This window comes from Schistocerca gregaria, chromosome 8, assembly GCF_023897955.1.
Source record: "Schistocerca gregaria isolate iqSchGreg1 chromosome 8, iqSchGreg1.2, whole genome shotgun sequence".
In the NCBI taxonomy this organism is placed as follows: Eukaryota; Metazoa; Arthropoda; class Insecta; order Orthoptera; family Acrididae; genus Schistocerca; species Schistocerca gregaria.
This window is the reverse complement of record NC_064927.1, coordinates 200,079,478-200,107,390: the sequence shown is the minus strand read 5'-3', so window position 1 is coordinate 200,107,390 and position 27,913 is coordinate 200,079,478. Positions and strand designations below refer to the sequence as shown.

The window sequence follows — 27,913 nt, the reverse complement described above, 5'->3', positions numbered from 1 at the left end:
CGAATCCTTTGTTTAGGATGCGGGATCTTAAGAACTTTTGGTGATGTCGTAGTCAGATGAAGATTGTGTCTAATAGTGCAGCTGTAAGAAGCACTTTGTGCAAAAATTGCATATGTGCTGCTTTGCTGGCTATTTATATTTTTCTTAGTGTATTCTTAATTGTATTCTGATGATTTTTGTTAGTTTGGAGAATTTTTTGGCTATTTTCATGACGTTTTCGTTCGGTGAAAAGCAACTGTGCAGTCTGAGATGATTGTAGTGAAAAATGTATGTTTCACATATATAGGATTTTCATTAGTTACTCATTTCTTGGGACAGTTTCTGTTGTGAACAGTTCGTGACGGAAAATCCTTTGGTTGTATTTCATTCTTGTTATGATCAGCATTATGACTACCAAAACAGTAACTTTGTTGTCTTCTGTCTGCACGTCTGTTTAATCTGATTACACCATTATCATAGTACTGTTGCTAAAGGTATGGAAGGAAAGTAAAAGAAAACACTCGAAATGGAACTAGTTGAGTATAGCAGGTCACAGGAACACTATATGGCTGGGATGATACAGTCGCAGGGAGAAATGATTACCAATTACAGGATGTGCCAGCTAAAATTAGAAAAGGGGTTCATGACGATTTTAAGCTTACTAGGAATCGTGCCGAGCCCATACCCTACAATAATGAAAGAGAACCACATCAACAGAACCAAACATGTTTAGAAACAGATAAAAAGGTAGATGAGAGCATTTCGAATGTTGAAACAAATCAATGTCAGAACAAAGAAAAATTTGTAAAGAAAACAAAGCAAAGTGTCAAGGGATGTTTTAAGTCAAGTAAATGAAAATAATGTGCAGCACAATGTTAAGTTATTATTTGCGAAACAGGTGAACATGTGGAAGCACTGAAATTGCAATTCTAAATAGAAAAAGGGTAATTTGGATATCATTTCCGACAAAGCTGACCAAATCACAGCAAATGACAAATTTATCAACTAGCATAGACAGGAATTTAGACGACACTTTACCAGTTCATTTTCCAGGAAAATGAAAAAAAAGTTTAAAAGACTTTGTAGGTGGTAGGAAGCAAGCTGACTAACAGTAGGAACGGGAGGTAAATAGAATACTTGATCAGTTCACAGATATAGAAAGAAAGAGTAACAGAGGTACTGCTAATAATGATTTTGGTTATTTTCATGCAGATGTAGATTCAGATTTTTTATTAGTCATTAAACATTTGTACATCCAATAGACTTTGTCAGAACATTTATTTATTAATATGACAAAATACATATTGATATTATTTACATTGTTGTAATTACCATTTCTAAAAATTCTTCTAAAGGGCAAAATATGATGACTAGCAAGACACTGTGCAGTTTTATGTGAACTGATTTGCTTGGTGTCTGAGTAACATGTTTATATAATTTGTTATATATTTGGACTGCCATGTAAATATGACTATTGGTTTTCTTTGCTATAATGTTTTGTGGTAAGAGAAGAGCACACTTACACTTAAATTTTGTACTTCAGTGAGAACATAATTAACACTTCCTAGAACATAAGTTAATTACAGGTAAAATCTTATACATAGTGAACAAAGGTCTTGCAATGAGTTCTGCTATGTGCTCCTGCCATTACTCTAATTGATTCCTTCTGAATTACAAGAATTTCGTTAAGATTTTTGCTGTATAGCCAGAGTATTAATTCATATTTTAAAACAGACTGCTTTCTTTACTTATTCAAAGGTGATGCATCACATCACTGTCATCAGCAAGCATATTACTCCTCATAACCTAGCTGTTACTTGTTCTACCTGGGTGCTCCATGTTAGTTTGTTTTCAAGTGAAAGACCGATTTTTTTTACATTTTGGTTTTTCTATTTTTGCAGTCTTTGATAAACTGAGCCACATATTCTAACTCTTATTTATATGTTATACTAAACCATTTACACTGAACCAGGATGATAGACTTTCTTTCACCAAATTCATTTTTTGAGAAGGTCTTCAAAGATATAGTTTACAGACAAAAAAATAGTATCACCACATATATATATATGCCTATACATTTGAATTTTCCTGTAAGTCGTTTAATAGTGCCAGGAACAGAACAGGTCCTAATTTTGATTCCTGTGGCACTCCATGTTGAGCTTGAAGTGTGTTTGATAACAGACCTCCTGAATTCACCACCTGCTTCCTTTTACTCAGATATGATTTCATTAATTTTAGACTTTTGCCAAAAATTTTATCGAATTCTACTTTGTAAGGCAAAACATGGTGGCAGACACAATCAAAGGCCTCAGTTGGATCACAGAAGGTTAACTGTGTATGAACATGGTCCTCAAAAGCTGATAAATGCAAATGAATACGGAAAGTTATGGCATGTAGGCTGACATTCTTAGAAACAAAATTTATCTCACAAGCAAATTAATGTATGGTTGAGACGATACAATGAAGAGCCTTAAAGTACACCAAAGAATGAGAATTCCAGTTGCAAGCGTTCCCTGGCAGTTTGAAAGTATAAAATGTTATGAAAGCTAGACAAAAAGCAAAAAATATTTTCCCCAATAGGGTCACTACTCTTTAGTGAACATGTGCAGTGGTGTACCCAGAGTCCTAAGCTGTTTCAGTACTGTTCCTATCTTTAGTTTTCTGGACTGCTTCCTACTGTTTTACTATCCTCTGTATCTGTCAAAGATAGCTCTTCAATTATTGAACTAACCAGAGAAAAAATTGGACTACTTATAACCCTGTCTGACTATATTACAAAAAAGTGGCATAGGCCTGCTGCCTTATGGTGACAAAATAAGTTAGTTTGGAAATCACCAAGAATTAGATGATTATTTGTGGAAATGTGTGACTTACCAAGGTTGGTATGGTAGTGTGGCAATGTATTAATTGAATTAGTTAAGGGTTGTACAATTGGAACAGAATTTTCATGCTGTGTAAAAATAATGGTTAAAGCAAGGAAAGAATTTGCAGATGTGTGTGTTTAAGAGTGAGAACTGATTACTGGATAAAGTCATGATTTTTTATGAGCAATGCTAAGAAAAAGTATTAGGTAATTAGTGAAATAAAGGAGGAATAGGTGAGAATAATAGTTAACAATGAAATACATAAGGTAAGGTGAAAAAAAGTTGATGAAAGATTTGTGAGATAAAAACAGGAAGAGAGAAAAGGAAGATAAGACGGGGAAACTAGAGAATATGGCACATAAAAGTTTTTAGTGACCATGTCATTATGTAATCAAGAGAAATGGGTGGAATTAAGCAAAGTAAAATGTGGAAGTAAAGTGTCATTACGTTTCAGGAAATCAGCAAACAATGTGGAAAGTTATAATTACTGTAATGGCATGCATTATAAAAAATTGAAGACACATTGTCAAAATGAACCACAGGAAAGATACACAGCAATATAAATTTTAACATCTTTGATTTTTGTATATGTGTACATAGCTACATGCTTGCATCCAACTGTCTACTTTCTTTTTTTTCTTTTTAGTTATGTAATAGGCATTGCTATCATTTTTAGTCTTGTATTTTTAACCACATGAATTGTCTTGCACTGTAGAAATATGGTATTTCGTTGATAGCACTTTGCTATATACTAAAATGTCTTTTGTATATTTAAGGAATTTACAACTCCAAAGAAAGTTAAAGTAAAACATGTTTTTTAAAGAGTGCTATGCAGGAATTGCACTTACATGATAGAAGTAAGTAATGAAACAGATGTGAGACGTGCATCAGGGAAGAATAAGAAAGAAGGTATATGTGTCATTTACCTTTCTTCTTGCAATGTGTGCAATACATTATAATTTTACCTTTAAAATTTAACTTTTTTGCCATTGCACAGTTTCACTTATACAGTTGTAGAATGACCTTATGTAGAGATATTTGCTTCTTCTCAGCCCTTCTTTTCAGCCCTTTAGAAACGATAATATTAATGAAAATAAAATTTAGGAATATAATGGATTTAGGTAAGCAGTAGTATGTGGCAACATGAAGTTCTAAATCTGGAGAAAAATCAGATGGGAGCAAAAACTTTAATTTTGCTGAATGTTTCGGAGAAGTCTAATATTTCATAGTTGGTGTGTATTTTGGTCTCTTCCTGTATTGTGATGTTAATGGTTATGAAGTGATAAGAGGAAATATGTAGAGGTATATGGTATATACTTCGGTTTTATAGCTGTTTGTGAATTTGGTCATTTTGAAAAAGCAAGAGTGAATGGAACAGAGGTAACTGAATAATGTGGTATTGTCAGATATTGAGAGAGGACATATGCTACGAAGTAAAGATATTATCTGAAGAAAAATAAAGTTATTGTCTGATAGTGGTCAAACGCCGATAAAGCCGAAGGCATATGAAGCTACGCTAATAAGAGCAATGAAGAGATAAGTGATAAAATGTATAAAAAATGTAAGAAAGAATTTTATAAATTCAGTGCACAAAAAAGAAATGCTGGTTATTTTACTTGCGTCTGTTTCTTACTAATAGTTTCAGCTAAGTTATATTTCAATTATTTATTCTGATTCCATCCAGACAAAAAGCTGAAAGTAAGGAAACAAGAAAGAAAGATCATTTATAACATTATTTAATAAATTATGTTCACTTTGGAGTACCAACATTATTTGTCTTATATTTTCTTTGTTATTATAGGACAATATTTCCAGATTTCTTCTTGTGAGTTTCTGGTCACTAATGACTTTCTGACAGGGTGTTTCATGCAGCTAGTTCTTTTAATGCATTGAATAACCCTTTCCTTAATCCACACATGGTTGTTCCTGTCCTGATATGTCTTGGATAATTATTCCGTTCTTTATGTGTGTGTGTGTAGTAAGTTAGTAATGGTTTGTGTTCTGTGTACAACTGAGTAAAATAGTAAGAAGTATCTTAAATGCATACACAGTAATATTTCCTTTCAACTCTTTTTACCACTAATTATTACCATGTAATATGTTGACAATGATATGTATATTTTCTGTGTTACTTGTTTTGTAACATTTGAAACATTGTACCTCTACAGGTGATAGAAATACCACGTTCACACATTTCTACTGTCATAATTACGCTACATGCATGTGCAGCTCTGCATTAGTACTTTATGGATGATTTCTGGTTTCAACTTTTGTATTTGTTTTTATGACAAAATTAGTTATGCCTGCTTAGATACATATGTAATCATGCATGCTACTTTTCATGTTTCACTCATTTTCTTCTGCCTTGTTGGGCTTATTCAGTGTTACATTGTAAAGTATTTTCTGTTATGTTTCATGTTAAGGAAATAACCATTTTCACCAATGCACGCGGACACTTACTCTAACCAATTGTAAAGGAATGAGTAATTTTCAGAGAAGTATCATGAGTGACGAATTTTGAGTAAAATCTACACATTTCTCTTGTTCCCATGTTAACATCTGCTTATTTTGCCAAAACACAGCGGAATTTACACAGTCTCATCTCATTAATATTTACAGACGCAAGTGCGAGAGAATTCTGAATCAGTAGATTGTTAAGTTCATTAAGTGAGGAACTGTGCAAAAGTAAGGTCAATATCTTATGAAAAAACACATCCTCAGTACAAAATAAACGTGTAATATCTTCACTTACGCTGTTCCAAAACCCGCAAAATTTCCGTTTCACTACCTGTCCGCTTTTTTTCCCTTTGTCGCACACAAAAGTACATTTCTAATTTTTGGGAACCCCCCCCCCCCCCCCGCCCTACATGTGATTTTTTCCTACAGTTGATGAAAAAAAGTAAATACATAACGAACATATTTACATTTTTTTGTTTTGGAGTTTTACAATGATGAGCAATGCCATGTAAATTGGGCTACCCAATTACAGTCTCTGCAAATTACCATACTTAGTAGACGTGCAGACGTCAGGGCACGCATGAGGAGAGTGGTAGTGGTGGAGTTCGCTGCTAGACGTTTTAAGGGAAATGCCAAGAGCAGGAGGGAAAGTGCTGTTCTAAGCTGGAGCCTACATTTAAATTTCTTTTACATATTAAGCGGGGCCTCTGCACGCCCACACTTGATGATAAATTTTTATGTTCTCGATATTTTATCTGTGGAAGATCAAGAGATACTAAAAATCCCGTGAACCATCTGGCACACTACTGTATCATGACAAGAGTCAAGGAACATTGCTGTAGCGAATTATGCTGCGTCACTACCCTAACTGTTGATGAAGCCCATGATAATTCTAGACTCGACAGGTACGCCCAATTTATACAGGAAATTGAAAAAAACAACACTTAATGTGTTGACTACTTCCACCGATAGCAACATATTATTTATTTGTGTATTTTGGATGCTTCTACACTGCAGAAGTTACTCCTAATTACGTTCCCTACCTACTTGTCTAATTTTCTGTATCTTCCCAGAACACCATATTTAGAAGGCTTCTGTTATCCAGTGTTTGTTTCATTTCTATATAATTCTGCAGAACCAAACAAATGTTTTCAGAAACTGCTTCCTAATACATAAATTGACATTCTGTATTAAAAAATATCTCCTTTCCAAAGAAGATAAATCGTTTAATTACACCTTTACTGTGCTTAATGGCATCCTACACTTATATTTCGTGATGAATATTTGTGTACATAGTGTGGACACAACACAATAAAAAGTGATTCAGTTCACCTACAGCCATTGCCTTTATTTTACTTTTGCTGACTCTCATATTAAAGCTCATTTCAAGATAACGTTCATTCCGACCAAGTAACCTTCCAAGTCCTATGTGGCCTACAGCACAATAATAATGTCGCAAGCAAGTATTGAATTTCTATTTCTTCTCTCTGAATTTGGATTCAATTCCCAAATTGTTCCTTGGTTCTCTTTACTGCGTAGCCTACATACAAACAGAACAGAAAGGAGAGAACCTGCAAACCGCTTTCACTTGCTTCTGCACTGCTTTTGTCATTCTATGTCCTTCTACTGTTATAATTATAGTCCAGTATTTATAAAATCTTTCGTTCCCTGTATTGTATCCCTGATCTGAGAACTGTGGAGTTTTGAAAAGTGTATTACAACCGACATCAGAAGGCTACGGTTGAGTTATTTGGGTGACTTGAGAGCTGCGTTGTTAGTTGTTTCCTACTTGTTACAGCATGTGTATGTGTACATAGCTACATGTTACAACAAATATCTGTTTCCGAATTAGGAAACTGTTGTCTTATTCGATACACTACCTCTGGACCGGAAGGTAGTATGCTTCAAAAAAGACTGTAACAAAAATGGGAAATGAAGTTCTAATGAAAAATCAATTGTGTAAGGAGTTATATAAATGTTTTTATTTATTCTGTTATTACATGTCAGAATAAAGGAGTCAGGAAGACGTATGTTATACCAAGACAGGTATTATTAGAGGCAATCTAGTGGATGATACAAAAAACTAAAACTCAATATACTCTACGCAGACAAAAAGTAATAAACGATAAGAACAATTAAAACAACATAGTTAATAGTAGAACGAGCAGAGTTGTGGTGATTTACATTTAGACTATGTAAATATTATAAATAAAGGAATAACCCTATAATAGATCAGTACAGATGTGAACTGACATCTAAAGTTATTTAGACTGTGGACCTGAATAACATTTTGTGCTTGATTATTGATGGGCTGGCGAAATGGCTTACTTAAACGAACTCAAGGGTTTGTTTGTGCAGTCGTACACCAGTGTGGGTGTCACTGTCCTATCTGAGCACCGAGAATCCGCCACAGCATCAGTAGCAGCAGCGAACTCATTATGGTAACTACTGTGTGGTGCAGAACTGTCAACCTGAAACAGTTAAATGTAATCACATGTTGTTAGATGTAATAGAACCATACAATACAGCCTACAAGGCCGGTGTTGCCTTCCAACGTGCGATTAACTGATGGAGTACAACAGTCAAGACATGAAAGAGAACAAATTTGTTTCGAAACACAGATCGTATCTGTAAAATAACGCTTTCCCAGTTTGAGTTGCGTTTGTTTTACAATATTTACTGGCACGACGCATTTCGACTGTATGCTGCCATCAACTAGATCGATATTCCACTGCTGTCTGGGGCGTGTCCAGATACATCTTCTGCTTGGAATTTCATTGGCTCGAGTAGAGTTGTTTCAAGTAATGAGTTCCACCTCTGACTGAGGGAAGACGAAGGCTCTGGGCAGCAATGGGATACCAACCAGACTATCGCCCGTCTTACGCCCCGATAACAATGGTCTGGGAAGACATTCATATCAATATCCCTTCGGTTGTCATCTGGAGCACCCTCACAGTACAACGGTGTGTCAACAATATTCTACGCACCACTTTATAAATTTTTAATGAAAGACGTCCTGGGCTTAAATTTCAGCAAGATAATCTTACTACTTGCTAAACGGTACGTTGGCCAGTAAGGTAGCCATATATATCCCTAGTTGGGAAAGTTTGGGGCGTTAGGGATAGGGCCCTTCAACCAGTACTGGAGTTTGGCTATCTAACGTGCCAACTGGAAGGAATTTGGCACGATAGCCCTCTGGAGAACATCCAACAACTCTATCATTCATTGCCAATCATCGTCATTGCTTGTGTAAGGGGTACAGATGGACCAATGCGTTATTATGGTTCAAATGGCTCTAAGGATTATGGGACTTAACATCTGAGGTCATCAGTCCCCTAGAATTAGAACTACTTAAACCTAACTAAACTAAGGACATCACAGAAATCCATGCCCGACGCAGGATTCGAACCTGCAGCCGTAGCAGCAGCACGGTTCAGGACTGAAGCTCCTAGAACCACTCGGCCACAGCGGCCAGCCAATGCGTTATTAATTTGCTGGGTGTGCGAAGCTCTTTCTCCTGAATAAATCATCCAGTTTTTCTGAAATTCTAATTATTTGTTTTGCGTGCACATGCATATCATATTTACCGATTTACGACCTATTCGTTTAAATCCTTGTCGATTGTCGTGATGGCGTATTTCACTCCGTTAACCTCCATCTTATTTAAGGTAAGTGTTTACTGACAGGTGTTTTAAAAGATGGCCACCGAATGACTAGTACGATTTCTATGCTTCTTAAAATGTAAGTTTTTAGCAGCATTTCATTCATTACTTATTCACATGGTTATAAGTTTGGTTAGTTTATTTATTAATAAAAACAGTAAGGATTTATCTGTAGACTGAAGTTCCAAAAGGTGTAACTTATGTTTGGAAGCCTACAGAATTCATTTCATTACTCAGTTACCACATCCTCACGTATTTTAGGTATAATTCTCGTAGTGAATATCTAGTATCCTTTTAAGGTCATACAACTGAAGTTTTGAGATTTTATAATGCATTTTAAAAATAATCTCTTGTTATTTGAAATTCCATTTAACGCGCTTTGGAAGTAATGTAGGTGATTTATTGCGTTACTGGTGACGATAAGGACTAATGCAAACCATGGACCCAATCGGTGGTGAGTTGGCCTGCGTGCCTCAGCGGTACAGATAGGCATACTGTATGTACAACCAAAATGGAGGGATATGTGTTGAAAGGCCATACAGACGTGGGGTTCCTCGTGAGGGGCAACAGTCTTATCACGAGATGCAGCGGCAGCAGCCTGATTGACAGGCAACAGTATGACTGACATGGTCGTGTAGTATCAACCAAAATGGTCTAGCTGCCCTGGCTCTGAGAACTCTCACCGATTGTCACCGATTGTCAGCCCCTTCCACGTGGATAAAGATACATGGCAGTTAGCTACGTCAAAACGCTGCTCGGAGCGTAGTGGGGGAACACCGAGCCGGCTCACACAACACCTTCGTGGTCTCTGCGCAAGCCAGTGAGATCCAGACGCTCAGATGGCTGTGTCATAATGCGAGACAGTATCGCTTGGAAACTTCGCCAGGCTATTCAAACTTCATTCGCTCCCTCTTTCGCAAACCACAGACGAGTGAAGATCGCTCGGATCGGCCTAGCGGATATATTGTTCTATGGGGACCTCAGACCACTAACGAGTCATACGCGTAGCATCTGTGTGTGTGTGTGTGTGTGTGTGTGTGTGTGTGTGTGTGCGTGTGCGTCGTGCGTGCTTGCGTGACATTTCCTATACTTGCAAATATTCGTGAACAATTAAGGAGTTCCCGATGTGCCACGTGAATGGATACACAGTTGCTGCTGAAGAGACTCTGCTTTCAATTCACTGTCATTTGTTCATACGATCATCATCCACAGCACCGGCTGAACCTAGGCACGGCACTTCTGGGGCGTCGACTTGTTTTCTCAACGTCGACACTCGTGGCATATTACGCGAGTTTTAATCCAATTGCGCTCAAGTTTTTCCCACTTTTCACACTATACTGTCCGAGTCTCTCTCTCTCTAGAAACAGTTACACTTCTCTCCTCAGTGCTGGAACAACATGTATATGTCACCTCAGTCCAGTCTGTAGATCGTGCTCGCGGTCGCGTTGTCGCTTCCCGAGTCCGGGGTCCCGGGTTCGCCTTCCAGCGGCGTCAGAGGTTTTCACCTGCCTCTAGATGACTGGGTGTTTGTGTTGACCTCATCATTTCATCATCATTCATGAAAGTGACGAGATGGGACTAAGCAAAAGTTGGGAATTCGTACTGGCGCTGAAAACCGCGCAGTTGAGTGCTCGAGAAATGAAACACCATCATCATCCACTCAGACCAGAGCCTGCATCAAAATCGTCTCTTTCGTTAACGCAGTAACTTGGTTACTTTTCATTTCGAGATGAAGTCCCGTAATTTCAGCTTTATAGCGAAAAAACTGGCATCCCCTCTGAGTCATCTGCAAACACGAATAGTTACAGAGTCCATGTAATTAGCATTTTTAGAACACCGATGTTCCTCTCCAACAGACAACATCCACACATGTGTTTCTGCTGCATCGCAACCAAAATACTAATGGTGTGTGCCAACTAGGTGTTCAGTCGCAAAAATCATTTATTTCAATGAGATCTTTCAGTATCTAGTTTTACTTTCATCTGTTGGTATCAGTTATCAGAAATTTTAATATTTATTTATATGTAGATGTTATTTCAGTTTGCGTTCGCAATCACTGTTACTGAACTTTTTGTATGTGAATGAAGTGCACATATAAATATTTTAAAAACGTAATTGTGTGTACAATGTAGATGTGTAGATGGAGCAGGTCAAGTAAATACCGTAGGTAACGTCCCTTTCTTTAGAATTTTAATGAATATTTATTCGAAGAGAGAGCCGTATTACTGTATAAACGTAATATACAAAAATAAAGCAAGTATAATAGGGTAGAGATTTGTTGGGTAACACAATGATATTTGTGAGTGGACTGTAGTAGTTGTACTGAATATCATGATAAAAGAAGTACACGTACCAAAAATATTTCTTCTTGGCTGCTTCCAAGTTGTCGAAGCTCTCATTCAAGATGTAAAGGCGCAATCCACGCACACAGTTTTTATGATGCCACTCTAAGTCAACGTCTACTATGTCACAGGGAAACAGCTTGCGGTCGACATCTCCCAGGCGGCCCAGCATGGCCACCATGTTGTCGTCTTTGAAAGTCCAGTCTCTAGTGGTGAATTTCTCCAGAGCTTGTATGACTCCATGAACACGCGAGTACACATTCCACAGTCTGCAACACAAACGCGGTGTCAATGTTGAAACAAAACCTCTTTTGCACGATTAACTTTAACAGTGAAGCTTATAGTTATAAATAAAAACGGCTCACATTATAACTTTTTTCATAAATCCTAAATATGGCAATGGCTCTTGTACTCCATAAATACAGGGCGAACATTAATAAAACCGACAAACTGGGGGGACGGATTCCTGACTATAAATGGAGGAAAAAATGTCATATGAACATGTGTCCAATATGCATCGTTGCCACAGTAGATGGCACTGATGAACGAAAGTTCCTCTGACCACCAGCTTTCTTTGTGTGTTGGAGGCAGTGCGATTTACACAGCATACTGGAAGCATCAGAATGGCCACTATTCATATCGGGAACAAGCTGAGATAGTATCTGTGTACGGTCAAGCAGATGGAAAAAGTCGAGAGACGGGACAGCTGGCTAGCCGCGCCATCTAACACGCTGCTTCCCGAGTGGGAAGGCGTGCCGGTCCCTGGCACGAATCCACCCAGAGGATTAGTGTGGAGGACCTGTGTGGCAGCCAGCCTATGGATGGTTTTTAAGGGCGGTTTTCCCTCTACCTCGGCGAATGCGGGCTGGTTCCCCTTATTCCGCCTCAGTTACACTATGTCGGCGATTGCTGTGCAAACACTGTCTCCACGTACTCGCACACCATAATAACTGAGACGTTCTCCGGGGCGGGGGAAGGCCGGAGTCCACTGGGGTGTGAACCGCACAATGACCGTGGGTTCGGTGTGTGGCGGCGATGAGGTGGGTGGACTGCTGTGGCCTGTTGTGGAGTTGTGAACCACTGGTCTACGGCGGGACGAAGCCTCTCCGTCGTTTCTGGGTCCCCAGTTTTATACACAACACAGACGCACAGCTATATCAAAACAAGTACCCTCACTGGCACCAACCACATCACACAACATTTCATGCCTTTCTTGGCCGTTTGTGTGATCAATGGTCCTTTCAGATTGACGACCGTGCAGGAAGGGCTGTGCTTACACCAGATTTGGAGTATCAGGTTCTACAGGACATTGAGACGAACTCTAGTACAAGGTCGATGCAACATGGTGTAAGCCATTTACCGTTATGTGTATCCTGCATGACAACCGCTACTATCCCTCTCACCTTCAGCGAGCACAAGGAACATCAGCAGTGGATTCCCCTCTACAGGAAGGATTTTGTCGATTGTTTTTGGACCAGATCATCACAATTATGGGATTTCTGTCATCAGTCCTCTTTACGGATGAAGCAACCTTTACTAGAACTGGCATCCAGTCTGCATTATTGTCGTCTGTGGGCTACAGAAAATCCTCGGGGAATGGTTGAGCGGTCTCAACAGCATAAGTTCAACATCAGCGTGTGGGTAGGGATTCTGGGCGTCCACATACTAGGATCGATTATCATTCCGCAATGCCTCCATGGAGGAATGTACCTCGACTTACAGCCTGGGCTGCTGCAATATGTGCCATCGGTAATACAAGTTACAAGGTTTCTGCATAACGGAGCACTACACCACTTCCACATAACACTTCACTGACACCTCAACAACATCTTCCCGATACGTTGGATGGGTGTTGCTTGATCGCCGGGCTTAAACCCCCTGAATTTTTACCTCTGGAGGCACCTGAAAAGCGTGGTGTATGCAGCACCATTTCGTGATGTGCAGAGCCATTAACAACGTGTTCATGACACCTGTGAGGCTATTTAGAGAGAAGCCGGAACGGGCGAAAGAGTGCGGCAGTCCGTGATGCGACCTGTGAAAGAGTGCATTCCATCCCAAGGGGGCCACTTTGAACGTCAGTTGTGAAGTGGATGCGATGCACCTCTCTACTGTGTTCTGGGACGATTTCTTGTCGTTGCACATTTGCTGCCCATTTTCAAACACATCTTCACAGGGCCTTATATTCTCCATTTCCAATCAGAAACTTGTTCCTGCAGTTTGTCAGTTTTATTAACATTCCTTTGTATATTAATTTCCGTATATTTGTATTAGCTTTGATATAACTAACGTCCACGTGCGACACTGAGTAGTCATCGCGTCTGACGCCACACTGGAGGATCTGGGTTTAGTTCTCGTTGCTACAAGACATTTACCCTCGGCGAGACGAGTTTAATAGGGTCACTACGGCTTGTGAGACGAGCGAGTTGCTGGGTTTGGTGAGCCAACAACGGATGGAAGAGCAGGCTGCTGAACTCGTACTGCATCTAAATGACGTCATTGGAAAAAGTTCGTTGATTTGGGGGAAGGAGACCAAACAACGAGGTAATCAGTTCCATCGGGTTAGCGGTGAATGAAGAAGGAACTAGGCCGTGCCCTTTCAAAGAAATCATCCCTGCATTTTTCTGAAGCGATTTAGGGAAATGAGAGAAAATCTAAATCAGGTGGCCGGACGCGGGTTTGGATCGCCGTTCTCCAGAATGCGCGTCTACCTGGAGACAGGATGGCTCAGTGTACTTTTATCGTAGTGCTGGTCTGTGAGACTGGTGTCACTTTTACTGTAGTTCTCATTGAGGCATATGCTCTGAATAAAGAACTTCTGTTGTTAGATTTAGAGCATTCAAGACACCGTAACTGACTTACAAATATCACAACGAGCCGCTGTAGGTCCTTGAAAGTTAGCATCATATTGCTTAAGACGTGCAGCAAAACTGAAATGTGCCAGCTAGCAGTTCAGTTTCCTAATTTACAATTGCGTGAAGTGTCAGTGGAACTGTTAACGACTTTATGAAAGTTCTGATGATGATTTCTGAAAGCACATTATTGCTGGTGATACTGAAGAATGGCAGTGTTGAGGTTCTCTAATGTTAGTTTCAATTCCATGAGCGGGATTGTTTTCTTCCTTTGGTTATAGTGGAGGAGGATAAGGCGATTTAACGTCCCGTCGACAGCAAGGTCAATAGAGACGGAGCACAAGGTCGGATTAGGGAAGGATGGAGAAGGAAAGTGGCCGTGCCCTTTCGAAGGAACCATACCGGAAGGTGTTTTAAAGAACTTAGGAGAACGGGAAACCTAAATCAGGATGGCCAAACACAGGTTTGAACTATCGCCCTCCCGAATGCGAGTCGAGTATGCTAACCACTGCGCTATAATCTACTCGGTTTGCTTATAAATGAATCTTTCTTCCATGAGATGTGAGAGTTGTGTATATCTGCTACATGTAAGTAACTGTTATGAGTAGATGTGCTATGTAGTGTGGTGTCAATGCTGTTGACGCAATGCGAGAGAGAAGACGGCCTCAAACCTGACAGGAGACATACAACACAGTCCGAAATATCACAGAGGCTAACAATAAACTGCATCTAGAAATTAATGCTAGAAATTGGAGAAATTGAACCTGGTGCATACGATATTGACGATTTAAACGAAGTTCTAAAACAGACTGGAAAAGGGATTGAGCTCCGTGCAAGTATCAGTACACTTAAATCTGAAATAAAGACGGTGAATTCATCGATTGACTTTAAGCAGAAAAGTTCAATAGGCCCACTACTGGGTTTCACAGACGGACAGGTTTTGAAGACGGATCCCAATAAATTTTACAAATCTGATCAGACAGCGGATATTCTTCCTATTAGTACAATCCGTGTTGAGCGTAACATTGCAACGAACTCGTATCTCAACGATAGATTGGTTCATTCAATTTATGGATTCTTTCCATCAATTGGAAGAAGGTATAAGATCGTTGAGACTTCTACCACCGCTATATACCTTCCGGTGACAGTTCAGACATTGGATTATCTGGACCTGCGTATTGTGGATCAGAATAACCAACTTGTTGACTTTCGTGGTGAGGAAATCATTGTACGACGACATCTGCGACAAGATGTGCGTAAGGTATAAAACTAGGGCACACAGCCCACAGCATAGCACATCGCAGCATAACCATTAAGTGATAACACTGTCGAACAATGAGTATCTTAAATCAGTAGGCTTGAAACCTCGAAATGACGTCGTGGCTCAGTTTATCTCACCCAGGGGAATATGATGAGCGAATCATAAGCCAAGAATACTTCTCGTATAAGTCTTACCCTTCAACGACATTTAACAAGAACAATGAAATTAGGATTGTCATAGACCTCCAAGACGTTTTAACTCTTCCATGCAAGAGTTTCATATATTTCGATGGATCCTTTAAGAAAAAGGATGGTAGTCATACAGCGGGATCCAAGCTTACACGTAATGTTTTGGCATACCTGTTCCAGGAAATACGTTATGAACTTAATGGGATAGAGGTTGATCGTACACTTAACGCTGGCATAGCATCACACCTTAACACTTATCTCTCATCATCACTCTCGGATTTGAATGGCTTAGAAAATGCAAATGGTTCATAGACGAGACTGTGGGCATAACAGTAGAAGAGTACCGCCGATTTACTACATGCGTACCTCTGAAAATGCTTATGGATGCTAAACAGAAGCTTATTCTGGTACAGAGCGCAATGGAAAGCAGCTCATACATTCAAGCAGATCAAAAGGAGAATCAGATCATCATCAGTAAAAATATATGGAAAATGTCGCACATCACTGTGGCAGGCGAGGAGCGTTTAAAGCCTTTAAAAGTTCTGAATACCGGTACATATCTGCCATTAACGTTCCGCTCGTGGGAGGTTTTTGGGTACCCGCTGCTACCGACAGCGAGCAGGCAAACATGGGCTATTTAAACCTCAGTGCAGCTACCAAGATTCATCACACTTGTATTCCAGACTATTAGGAGGGGGAATTTAGTAAATGATTCCACCGTATTTGACAACTGTAATTAAACTAATGCCAGAGTCTACTTGAATTCCGAATTCTATCCGTTTGGTAATTTACTGGTACAGTGGGATCAGAATGCGTACAGTCTAGCATTTGGCATGTTTGAAAGGTTCCATACTTCTTACTGTGAACGTGTTGATGAGGAAGGATGCCTACTCAGTCCACGGAAATTCAAGGAGCTGGCACCAGTCATCGTAATAGACTGTTCTAAGCAGAATGAGATAATTAAATCAGAACCAGCAGATGTACGAATCGAATTTGAATCTTCATAAAATTTTCCAGAACACACTGCAGCGTATGCTCTAGTTCTACATGCTTACTTACTGGTGTTGTGCAGCGTGCTGTGGCATGCCCAGAGCATTTCACAATGATAGCTTGTTGTGTGAACATCGTTGCCGACATTTAAGATTTCTAGGATGATGAGTGTAGACAATTCACATTTAAAGATGTTGCATACACGGAAGATGCTGGTATAATAGACACATTTTCAGCAAGAATTGCATCACAGAGACCTTTCAAGGATGACAACTGTGCTAAATCGCGGAGGAGTGCAAAGTGGCTAACACGTTTCTTTCGTGGACTTCACTGGGACGATCCTGGTATACCTTATAAAGAAATGATGACGTCACTTCGAACATACGATCATCCTGAGACCATCTTTTAGGTCAAAGGCGAGGAGAAGATCACATGGGTGCAGCGAATCTTCAAGTTTGCACCTATTCAAGATCTGGAATTCTACATGTGCCCTGCAATCCATAAGCTCAAAAAGAAGATGTGTGAAAATAGCTCCTGCTTAGGTAGTATGTAGCCTTGTCCAGATCCTTTGTCTGTGGCTTTGTTCGAACACAGGAGATATAGTTTCAGCCATGTTTGCTATATGTATTTGGAAGAGGACACTATCACGAGCCACCTATTCCCAAAAACGTATATGTGCAACACGACAGGCGAAATCCGATGCAATCATTACATATATTTTGTTTTCTTTCATCTTAAACGTCACTTACCTCACGTTTTAAACTAATATCTTGTGCATCTTGCACAGCCTTTACATACATTTATAAGAGTAGGGGTTTGGGAAATAACAAAAACGTATGGTAACTAATAACAATTGTTTATTCTGACATAAATACTCACATCAGAAATACTGCCTTACATCCACAAAACACGTTTCTACAATACACGAAGTAATACTGCTTTCAAATGCACAGTTCTTGTTACTGTTTGAAATTTTGTTGTTTACAGTTAATAGTTTTACAGATAATAGTACTGACTGAAAAATTTTTTTGTGCTTTAGACTGCAGAGGCATAGTTTCTCTTACTTTAATACTGTAAGTATTACTAGAGAAATTCCACCGAAATGGAAGACTTAATTTATACTTTGATCTGGATGACTCTAAACATTTTCCACCTCAAACAGTGGAAATAACTTAATAATATAATGAAGCGGATAGCCCTAAAATGTTCATTCCAAACAGCAGCACTAAAATGAAATGAGTGGAACTCACACTTCAAACTAGAATGAGTTGGATAGCTGGTGGTAGGTGAAACTTCTATTTACATATGCACTCATACAGATGCACATGCATATGAAGTGCAAAAACGATAAATACAGTAAACTAGTTTTTTCTTCATTTACAATTTTTAAACTATTTTGATGATTTTGGTTTAATTTTTTAAACCTTTTTCATAAATACATTGCATATTTTTAATTTTTTAATAATTTTATAATTTTTCCCAGCACATACTGCTTATATAGTCGTGCCTAGACTATTTAGAAAAAAAGCAGAATATATTTATATATAGGCATAAATATTTACACAGATATCCTCACTCAAACCCACTCACAAGCATACACACAGACACACACAAGCACTCACACATGCAGGCACGCCATACATCACACATACAATATTTAAACTATGATAAAAAAGCCTTACTATTCAGCACAAGCTCTCTCTCACTCAGCCACTCATCCTCCCTCTCATTCACACCGTCCGAGTCTCCCACCCTCTCTCGAGCTTGAAGTGATTAGTGTGAGTACGGGATGGTTTTGATCCCATCTTCACAAATGGATCTTCTATCGTCATGAGGTGACAATCCGACTTTAGATTGCAGCACAGTGTACACGTTGTGACCTCACGTCGAATACTACTTTGCTGTATCAGATGTGTAGGTTGCGGAGGGGCACTGCAGATGTCATCATACAGGCTCTGCAAGTAGTCTTCGACCGTGAGGATACAAGCTGAAACTTCTCCTCGTCGGGGTAAGGAGAACGGGTGATATGCATATCCTCCCTAGTTATTCTGGAGTGGCGCCTACAGTAAACGTAGGGTGCCTAGGTAGCGGAGCGTAATTTTTGGCGTCATTCGTTTGGAGAATGAAATATGCTTCTCAACACTCTCAGGCAGGATATTGACCTGATTTTTCTCCTAACAATTACTAACCAATTGCTCAACTACAAAGTGAGTGTCATATCCACTTAAATTATGGTGAAAACGGGTATGTGTCGGGGTAACAGATATTGCAAGTGAGCTGCACCGCGGAACTTCCCCGTAATATGACGATGATCTCCTCACGGAGTTTCACCTTTTCTATCTAACAGCAGCCCACAAATATGACAGTTAACCGCAACATTGTATAATGTTATCCTCCTCCGATTCGGTCATGCGGATGTTGGTGCTGTAGAGCCTATCAACATCCCATGATAGTTTTTCAAGCCCAGAGAGCAACAAAACAGCAGGATTATCCGCAGCATAAAATTCATAGCAGTTAAGACTTGAATCATATTAAACAGGCAGTTTGGTACGTCACCACATGTGGTACGTGTTTTTGCGTGAAGATGGTATGTGAGGCTAAGGGGTTCCCTTCACAGTCGGTGACAGGATCAAGGAGACGTTCGAAGTTTCCATATGCATTCCATATGCAACAAATTGACATCATTCCTGGTGGTGAGAATTCTTGAATTTAATGAAGTTGTTTGCTTCTATAGGCATAACAACACGTACTGGTTCCTTGGATTTGAAGTCCGTCAGATGTCTTTTTAAATTATTTTCTTACGAAAGGTTATGTAGACACTTGAAGGAAATGTGTTTCTTATCTTTATGTTTCGGCAATTGGCTACAAAGGAGGCGGAACATATATTTGATCCATATGTAATGCTGACTGTCACTTTCAGAGAAGAGTAGCATATTTATATGAAGATCATCTACATCTACATCTACATCCACACTGCGCCAAGTCACCTGACGGTGTGTGGCGGAGGGTACCCTGAGTACCTCTATCGGTTCTCCCTTCTATTCCAGTCTCGTATTGTTCGTGGAAAGAAGGATTGTCGGTATGCTTCTGTGTGGGCTCTAATCTCTCTGATTTTATCCTCATGGTCTCTTCGCGAGATATACGTAGGAGGGAGCAATATACTGCTTGACTCTTCGGTGAAGGTATCTTCTCGAAACTTTAACAAAAGCCCGTACAGAGCTACTGAGCGTCTCTCCTGCAGAGTCTTCCACTGGAGTTTATCTATCATCTCCGTAACGCTTTCGCGATTACTAAATGATCCTGTAACAAAGCGCGCTGCCCTCCGTTGGATCCTCTCTATCTCTTCTATCAACCCTATCTGGTACGGATCCCACACTGGTGAGCAGTATTCAAGCAGTGGGCGAACAAGCGTACTGTAACCTACTGCCTTTGTTTTCGCATTGCATTTCCTTAGGATTCTTCCAATGAATCTCAGTCTGGCATCTGCCTTACCGACGATCAACTTTATATGATCATTCCATTTATATCACTCCTAATGCGTACTCCCAGATAATTTATGAAATTAACTGCTTCCAGTTGCTGACCTGCTATTTTGTAGCTAAATGATAAAGGATCTATCTTTCTATGTATTCGCAGCACATTGCACTTTTCTACATTGAGATTCAATTGCCATTCCCTGCACCATGCGTCAATTCGCTGCAGATCCTTCTGCATTTCAGTACAATTTTCCATTGTTACAACCTCTCGATACACCACAGCATCATCTGCAAAAAGTCTTAGTGAACTTCCGATGTCATCCACAAGGTCATTTATGTATATTGTGAATAGCAATGGTCCTATGACACTCCCCTGCGGCACACCTGAAATCACTCTTACTTCGGAAGACTTCTCTCAATTGAGAATGACTTGCTGCGTTCTGTTATCTAGGAACTGTTCAATCCAACCACACAATTGGTCTGATAGTCCATATGCTCTTACTTTGTTCAACAAACGACTGTGGGGAACTGTATCGAACGCCTTGCGAAAGTCAAGAAACACGGCATCTAACAGTGAACCCGTGTCTATGGCCCTCTGAGTCTCGTGGACGAATAGCGCGAGCTGGATTGCACACGACCGTCTTTTTCGAAACCCGTGCTGATTCCTACAGATTAGATTTCTAGTCTTCAGAAAAGTCATTATACTCGAACATAATATGTGTTCCAAAATTCTACAAGAGATATAGGTCTATAGTTCTGCCACATCTATTCGACGTCCCTTCTTGAAAACGGGGATGACCTGTGCTCTTTTCCAATCCTTTGGAACACTACCCTCTTCTAGAGACCTACGGTACACCGCTGCAAGAAGGGGGGCAAGTTCCTTCGCGTACTCTGTGTAAAATCGAACTGGTATCCCATCAGATCCAGCGGCCTTTCCTCTTTTGAGCGATTTTAATTCTATCTCTATCCCTCTGTCATCTATTTCGATATCTACCATTTTGTCATCTGTGCGACAATCTAGAGAAGGAACTACAGTGCAGTCTTCCTTTGTGAAACAGCTTTGGAAAAATACATTTAGTATTTCGGCCTGTAGTCTGTCATCCTCTTTTTCAGTACCATTTTGGTCACAGAGTGTCTGGACATTTTGTTTTGATTCACCTACCGCTTTGACATGAGACCAAAATTTCTTAGGATTTTCTGCCTAGTCAGTACATAGAACTTTACTTTCGAATTCATTGAACGCCTCTCGCATGGCCCTCCTTACACTACACTTCGCTTCGCGTAATTTTTGTTTGTCTGCAAGGCTTTGGCTATGTTTATGTTTGCTGTGAAGTTCCCTTTGCTTCCGCAGCAGTTTCTTACTCGGTTGTTGTACCACGGTGGCTCTTTTCCATCTCTTACGATCTTGCTTGGCACATACTTATCTAATGCATATTGTACGATGGTTTTGAACTTTGTCCACTGATCCTCAACACTATCTGTACTTGGCACAAAACTTTTGTGTTGAGCCGTCAGGTACTCTGAAATCTGCTTTTTGTCACTTTTGCTAAACAGAAAAATCTTCCTACCTTTCTTAATATTTCTATTTACGGTTGAAATCATCGATGCAGTAACCGCTTTATGATCGCTGATTCCCTGTTCTGCATTAGCTGATACAAATAGTTCGGGCTGTTTGTCACCAGAAGGTCTAATATGTTATCGCCACGAGTCGGTTCTCTGTTCAACTGCTCACCTGCATATTTTTAACAATGGAGTGGTCCAAATATAGCATGCTTGTCCTGCTCATCTGGCTTGCTTTTCTGCTTTTTCTTCTTCAGGCCATAAACGTGAACTGATATTCTGGGATTTTTCTGCCTCAGATTTTGTTATATCCCGAATCTTTACGGATAACTCGATATCTTCAAAGTTATATCATCCACGAGTGTTAAGACCTATACCGTATCGAGATGTGCTCTTTAGATTTTGTTTAATTTTTCTTTCACAAGCCAGGGTTGAGCAAGCAAAACAAGTGTTATCTTTTTAATTTTGAACAGTAATGCAAGCCTGCTTCTTCTTAACATCCCCAGGGAGTTTGATATAACTGGATCTCCCATTTAACGGATCATAGACGTGAATATGGATGTCGACGTGTGGTGTTTGGCTGAGTGCTTTAGCTGACTCTTAATTGACCGTGAGTAGTAGGAAGCGGTCGCGGTGGCCTCCTGTGGGAGCACTCAGGCTGTGTCGAGGGCGCTCCATGAAGCTTCTGCATCTTTGAGCCTTCACCATCGCCAGTCTTGAGGGTGGGAGATCGTTGCTCTGACTAAACCACCTATGGACGCCAGATGGTATGCGTTGGTTCGGGACAGGATCTGCAGCAGCCGCGGCCACGTCTTGCGCGGCAACAAGCGGCGCTTTGAACGGCAGTGCACACTGCTCGGGTGTGTGTTTGACACGTGTCCTCACCACCACTCTAGACGCACGTGCCATAGCAAGCTCTTATCATAGTGATGTGAGTGTCACCTCTGTAATGGACGAATAATGGGAAAAAAATTAATCACATTGCTCAAGATTTTCTAAAAATATAGACACAGGCAACAGAGCATGCACAATGTCGGCACTAGTACAGTGTATATCCACCTTTCGCAGCAATGCAGGCTGCTATTCTCCCATGGAGACGATCGTAGAGATGCTGGATGTAGTCCTGTGGAACGGCTTGCCATGCCATTTCCACCTGGCGCCTCAGTTGGACCAGCGTTCGTGCTGGACGTGCAGACCGCGTGAGGCGACGCTTCGTCCAGTCCCAAACATGCTCAATAGGGGACAGATCCGGAGATCTTGCTGGCCAGGGTAGTTGACTTACACCTTCTAGAGCACGTTGGGTGGCACGGGATACATGCGGACGTGCATTGTCCTGTTGGAACAGCAAGTTCCCTTGTCGGTCTAGGAATGGTAGAACGATGGGTTCGATGACGGTTTGGATGTACCGTGCACTATTCAGTGTCCACTCGACGATCACCAGAGGTGTACGGCCAGTATAGAAGATCGCTCCCCACACCATGATGCCGGGTGTCGGCCCTGTGTGCCTCGGTCGTATGCAGTCCTGATTGTGGCGCTCACCTGCACGGCGCCAAACACGCATACGACCATCATTGGCACCAAGGCAGAAGCGACTCTCATCGCTGAAGACGACACGTCTCCATTCGTCCCTCCATTCACGCCTGTCGCGACACCACTGGAGGCGGGCTGCACGATGTTGGGGCGTGAGCGGAAGACGGCCTAACGGTGTGCGGGACCGTAGCCCAGCTTCATGGACACGGTTGCGAATGGTCCTCGCCGATACCCCAGGAGCAACAGTGTCCCTAATTTGCTGGGAAGTGGCGGTGCGGTCCCCTACGGCACTGCGTAGGATCCTATGGTCTTGGCGTGCATCCGTGCGTCGCTGCGGTCCGGTCCCAGGTCGAAGGGCACGTCGACCTTCCGCCGACCACTGGCGACAACATCGATGTACTGTGGAGACCTCACGCCCCACGTGTTGAGCAATTCGGCGGTACGTCCACCCGGCCTCCCGCATGCCCACTATACGCCCTCGCTCAAAGTCCGTCAACTGCACATATGGTTCACGTCCACGCTGTCGCGGCATGAACCAATGTTAAAGACTGCGATGAAGCTCCGTATGCCACGGCAAACTGGCTGACACTGACGGCGGCGGTGCACAAATGCTGCGCAGCTAGCGCCATTCGACGACCTACACCGCGATTCCTGGTGTGTCCGCTGTGCCGTGCGTGTGATCATTGCTTGTACAGCCCTCTCGCAGTGTCCGGAGCAAGTATGGTGGGTCTGACACACCGGTGTCAATGTGTTCTTTTTTCCATTTCCAGGAGTGTATATGCTATAATGATGAGAGTCACATTATAATCACCTTTTACATTCTGGGTTCCAGGACTGAGCTGTTCAGTCGATCCTTCTGGTAGTTCTTCAAGCCGACTGGAGTTGCCGTGCGGTTCTGGGCGCTACAGTCTGGAACCGAGCGACCGCTACGGTTGCAGGTTCGAATCCTGCCTCGGGCATGGATGTGTGTGATGTCCTTAGGTTAGTTAGGTTTAATTAGTTGTAAGTTCTAGGTGACTGATGACCTCAGAAGTTAAGTCACGTAGCGCTCAGAGCCATTTGAACCATTTGGTAGTTCTTCTACCCAAATATCTCCATCTCCTGCTTCAGAAGGGAGAGATTGCACCGCCTTTCAGCAGCCAGCATCTCATGTTCCCACTGAAACATCTCAGCCTCGCCGGAATTAGTGTTGCTGTTGTGGAGCCATCGATCCATCTCATGGAAGTCTCCTACAACAAGATATTGATTATTAGAAAGAACAAAAAATCTGTGCCGAATTTGACTAGAGTGAGATATTGATTATACATAACTACGAAAAATTTAAATAAATAAGTAAAGGGGTCATACCAGATAGAAGTGATTACTCCTGGTCATCATTCTCGACTCATACCCCTACCAGAATCTCATTTTCCTCTTGAGCAGTAGCAACATCTACAACAATGTATAAAATACACCTCACACAATTGTATATGATGTAAAAAAGTCAGATGGCAATATATTACAACTGTACTTACTTTCTTGTTCCATTTCAGATTCCAATAGCACCAGCTCAATGTGCATCAGCCGCTGCTATAATGCTGCAACAGCGAGAGCAAAAGTTTTATAAATACTTGTTATGATCTGAATACAACAGCTGTTTTCTGAACATGTTAACTACCACACAACATTTGGAGATGTACTTACATGATGGTAGCACAAGCTCTTCCACTTGAAGGTGGCTTTCCGCCTCCAGCTGGAGTTCTAGTTCCATCAACATTTCAGGCATTAATGCTGTAATAAAAAGAACTTTTATAGCCACTTGTTACGAAAATTTATCACAATCTCGAAAAATTTTGAATCCTTTGCTACGAAATTTTATAACCGACGCAATTTTAACTCTTTTTTTTTTATAAACATTTACATGTCTTTCGACCCAAGTTTGGCCGTTTCCCACCACCACTGTCACTTGCATCACTGGTGGCTAAGCGTTTCATGTTGCAGGAATCACCCTGCAACAACTATGCACTGTCAAAGACCGATGATGATTGTGGTGGGGGTTGGGCTTTATATAGCTTCAGACTCCGCCCTCTATTTTGTAGAGGACCAATAGGAAGTCAGAGTGCCATACCAGCAAGTTATAACCTGCCTTCTTTTTTCTTCAAGCAGGCTTGGTGTAGCTGTTTGAGGAAGATATCATATCTGTTGGCGAAGGAAAGAAAGATCTGAGACAAACATCCTTTGTTTGCTGGCAGATGGCTAGAATATTGGATGTAGCTGCTAGCTTAAGAAAAACAATCTTTGTTCATTCTGAAGGAAACAGATAGCTTGATGTTGTTGATGTCAGCTGCACCCTTCGAAAGATATGTTGTTGTAAGTCAGGGTATAGCTGTGGTGTGTGGACACTAACTTTGCGCTTTTTCCTCTTGGAAAACAAGTAGAGATCCATTTCCGAAAACATCCTTTGCCGGCAAGTGGACGGAAAATTGGATGCAGCTGCTAGGCTCTTAAAAGCACTCTTTGTTCAGTCTGAGACAGATGGCTAGTCTGCCACACCCAATGCCAGGTGCATCCCTTGAAATAAATGTTGCTGTTTTTCTTAGGACAGAACTGTGGGAGAAGACACTAACCATCGAAATATGTCTATTATCAGTGGTAATGACAAATAAAGTGCGTCTTGAGAGCAGCATTGTACACCGATTTCCAGATGCTAGGTGCTGCCCCCTGATGGAGGTACACATGTGGTTATCAGTAGACCGCTGGACACATGTCCAAGTGGCGCAAGTGTCGCAGTTGCGTTATTAGGCCACTGAGAGTTAAGAGTTTGCGTGGCACGGTACCTTTCATGTCAAAAGGCCCACAGCTGGCCAGGGGCAGGGTAGACATGGCCTACAGTGTCCCACAAGTTGCAAGGCAGTCATCGTAAATTTAGCCGGGCTGGCAAAGAACTGTTACCTGATGCAGGGGTTAGGTGGCCACATGGAGCCAGCCAGGTCAGTATTACACTCAAGCCCTGCAGAGCAACGCTTCACGCCTTAGTGACTTTGCGATAGCATTATACGAATCGATGAAGTGATCGGAAGTATCCCTGTCCTATGATATGCAAATTATGTCCTTCTCAGAGCATATTTCTCTGATTTCCCGTCCTCTGATTTTTTTCTCTCAGCTTTCTACAGCCTATTCCAGTTTCATAAACAATTTGCAGCAACAATTTCCGATAATATTATGTTGTCTGAATTGACAGTTGATATGTACAGCAAAAATTCGAAATTTCTACCAATAGGGTAGGTTGGGGGAGGGGGAGGGTGAAGAGGGGGCTTGGGGCTGGAGCACACGTGAGGGCTGAGAAAAATTCCTGATATCATCTGGGGGTGGGGGTGGGCACGATCATGGGCAGGGACAGCTGGCGGGCAGTTTATGATTAATTGATCACTTTAATTAATTTGCATATCAATTTGATATCAAAACTGCACACATAACCCTACTATACTACCACTGGGCTATAGCACTGTATTCCTGCAGATATGAGTATCTGTTACTGAGGGCTCCATCAGGTGCCATTAGAAAAACATAGGCAAATCAGTTCAGTTTCCTTATCAGTAGTACCATATGTCCAATGCGCTGCATATCTGAATTACCTTTGTAAATTTGTTCTCCACTATAACTTTTTGGAATTGTCAGTTGGCTACGCTGGGCTGTTCCGCTCACCTTGCCATGGCGACTACTTCTAGTGACCTATTTCAACTTCTTCATGAAAGAAACACTAGTGTTACTGTGACAGGAAAGCACTGTTAAGTCCTGCTACATACTGTCTACTGTGAGAATTAAACTGGTCGCTAGAGAGATGGCCACTGCAGTGCTCTTTGTCTCACTGAGCAATTTCTCTGAATGCAATTTCTACTCCAAGTGGTGCTTGTGCTTCTCATTATTTTGAGACAATTGTAAAACTAACTCTGAGTTACAAAAGACTGTAATCCATTAAAGTGAGTAATTACACTCCTGGAAATTGAAATGAGAACACCGTGAATCCATTGTCCCAGGAAGGGGAAACTTTATTGACACATTCCTGGGGTCAGATACATCACATGATCACACTGACAGAACCACAGGACACATAGACACAGGCAACAGAGCATGCACAATGTCGGCGCTAGTACAGTGTATATCCACCTTTCGCAGCAATGCAGGCTGCTATTCTCCCATGGAGACGATCGTAGAGATGCTGGATGTAGTCCTGTGAAACGGCTTGCCATGCCATTTCCACCTGGCGCCTCAGTTGGACCAGCGTTCGTGCTGGACGTGCAGACCGCGTGAGACGACGCTTCGTCCAGTCCCAAACATGCTCAATGGGGGACAGATCCGGAGATCTTGCTGGCCAGGGTAGTTGACTTACACCTTCTAGAGCACGTTGAGTGGCATGGGATACATGCGAACGTGCATTGTCCTGTTGGAACAGCAAGTTCCCTTGCCGGTCTAGGAATGGTAGAACGATGGGTTCGATGACGGTTTAGATGTACCGTGCACTATTCAGTGTCCCCTCGACGATCACCAGAGGTGTACGGCCAGTGTAGGAGATCGCTCCCCACACCATGATGGCGGGTGTTGGCCCTGTGTGCCTCGGTCGTATGCAGTCCTGATTGTGGCGCTCACCTGCACGGCGCCAAACACGCTTTTGGCACCAAGGCAGAAGCGACTCTCATCGCTGAAGACGACACGTCTCCATTCGTCCCTCCATTCACGCCTGTCGCGACACCACTGGAGGCGGGCTGCACGATGTTG

The 27,913-nt window shown here is 41.5% G+C and overlaps 1 protein-coding gene across 2 annotated transcripts in view; it reads right to left on the bottom strand.

Moving 5' to 3' along the window:
- Positions 1–7,272: 7,272 nt before the first annotated feature.
- LOC126284541 (putative fatty acyl-CoA reductase CG5065) overlaps positions 7,273–27,913 on the bottom strand; it is a 133,106-nt gene continuing 112,465 nt past the window's right edge. For both annotated transcript variants that reach the window (XM_049983543.1, XM_049983542.1), the window contains exons 8-9: positions 11,316–11,573; positions 7,273–7,771 (exon numbers count right to left, since the gene is read on the bottom strand). In XM_049983543.1, coding sequence (XP_049839500.1) covers positions 7,678–7,771; positions 11,316–11,573 — 352 coding nt within the window. In that variant the 3' untranslated portion in view covers positions 7,273–7,677. The remainder of the gene's footprint in view (positions 7,772–11,315; positions 11,574–27,913) is intronic.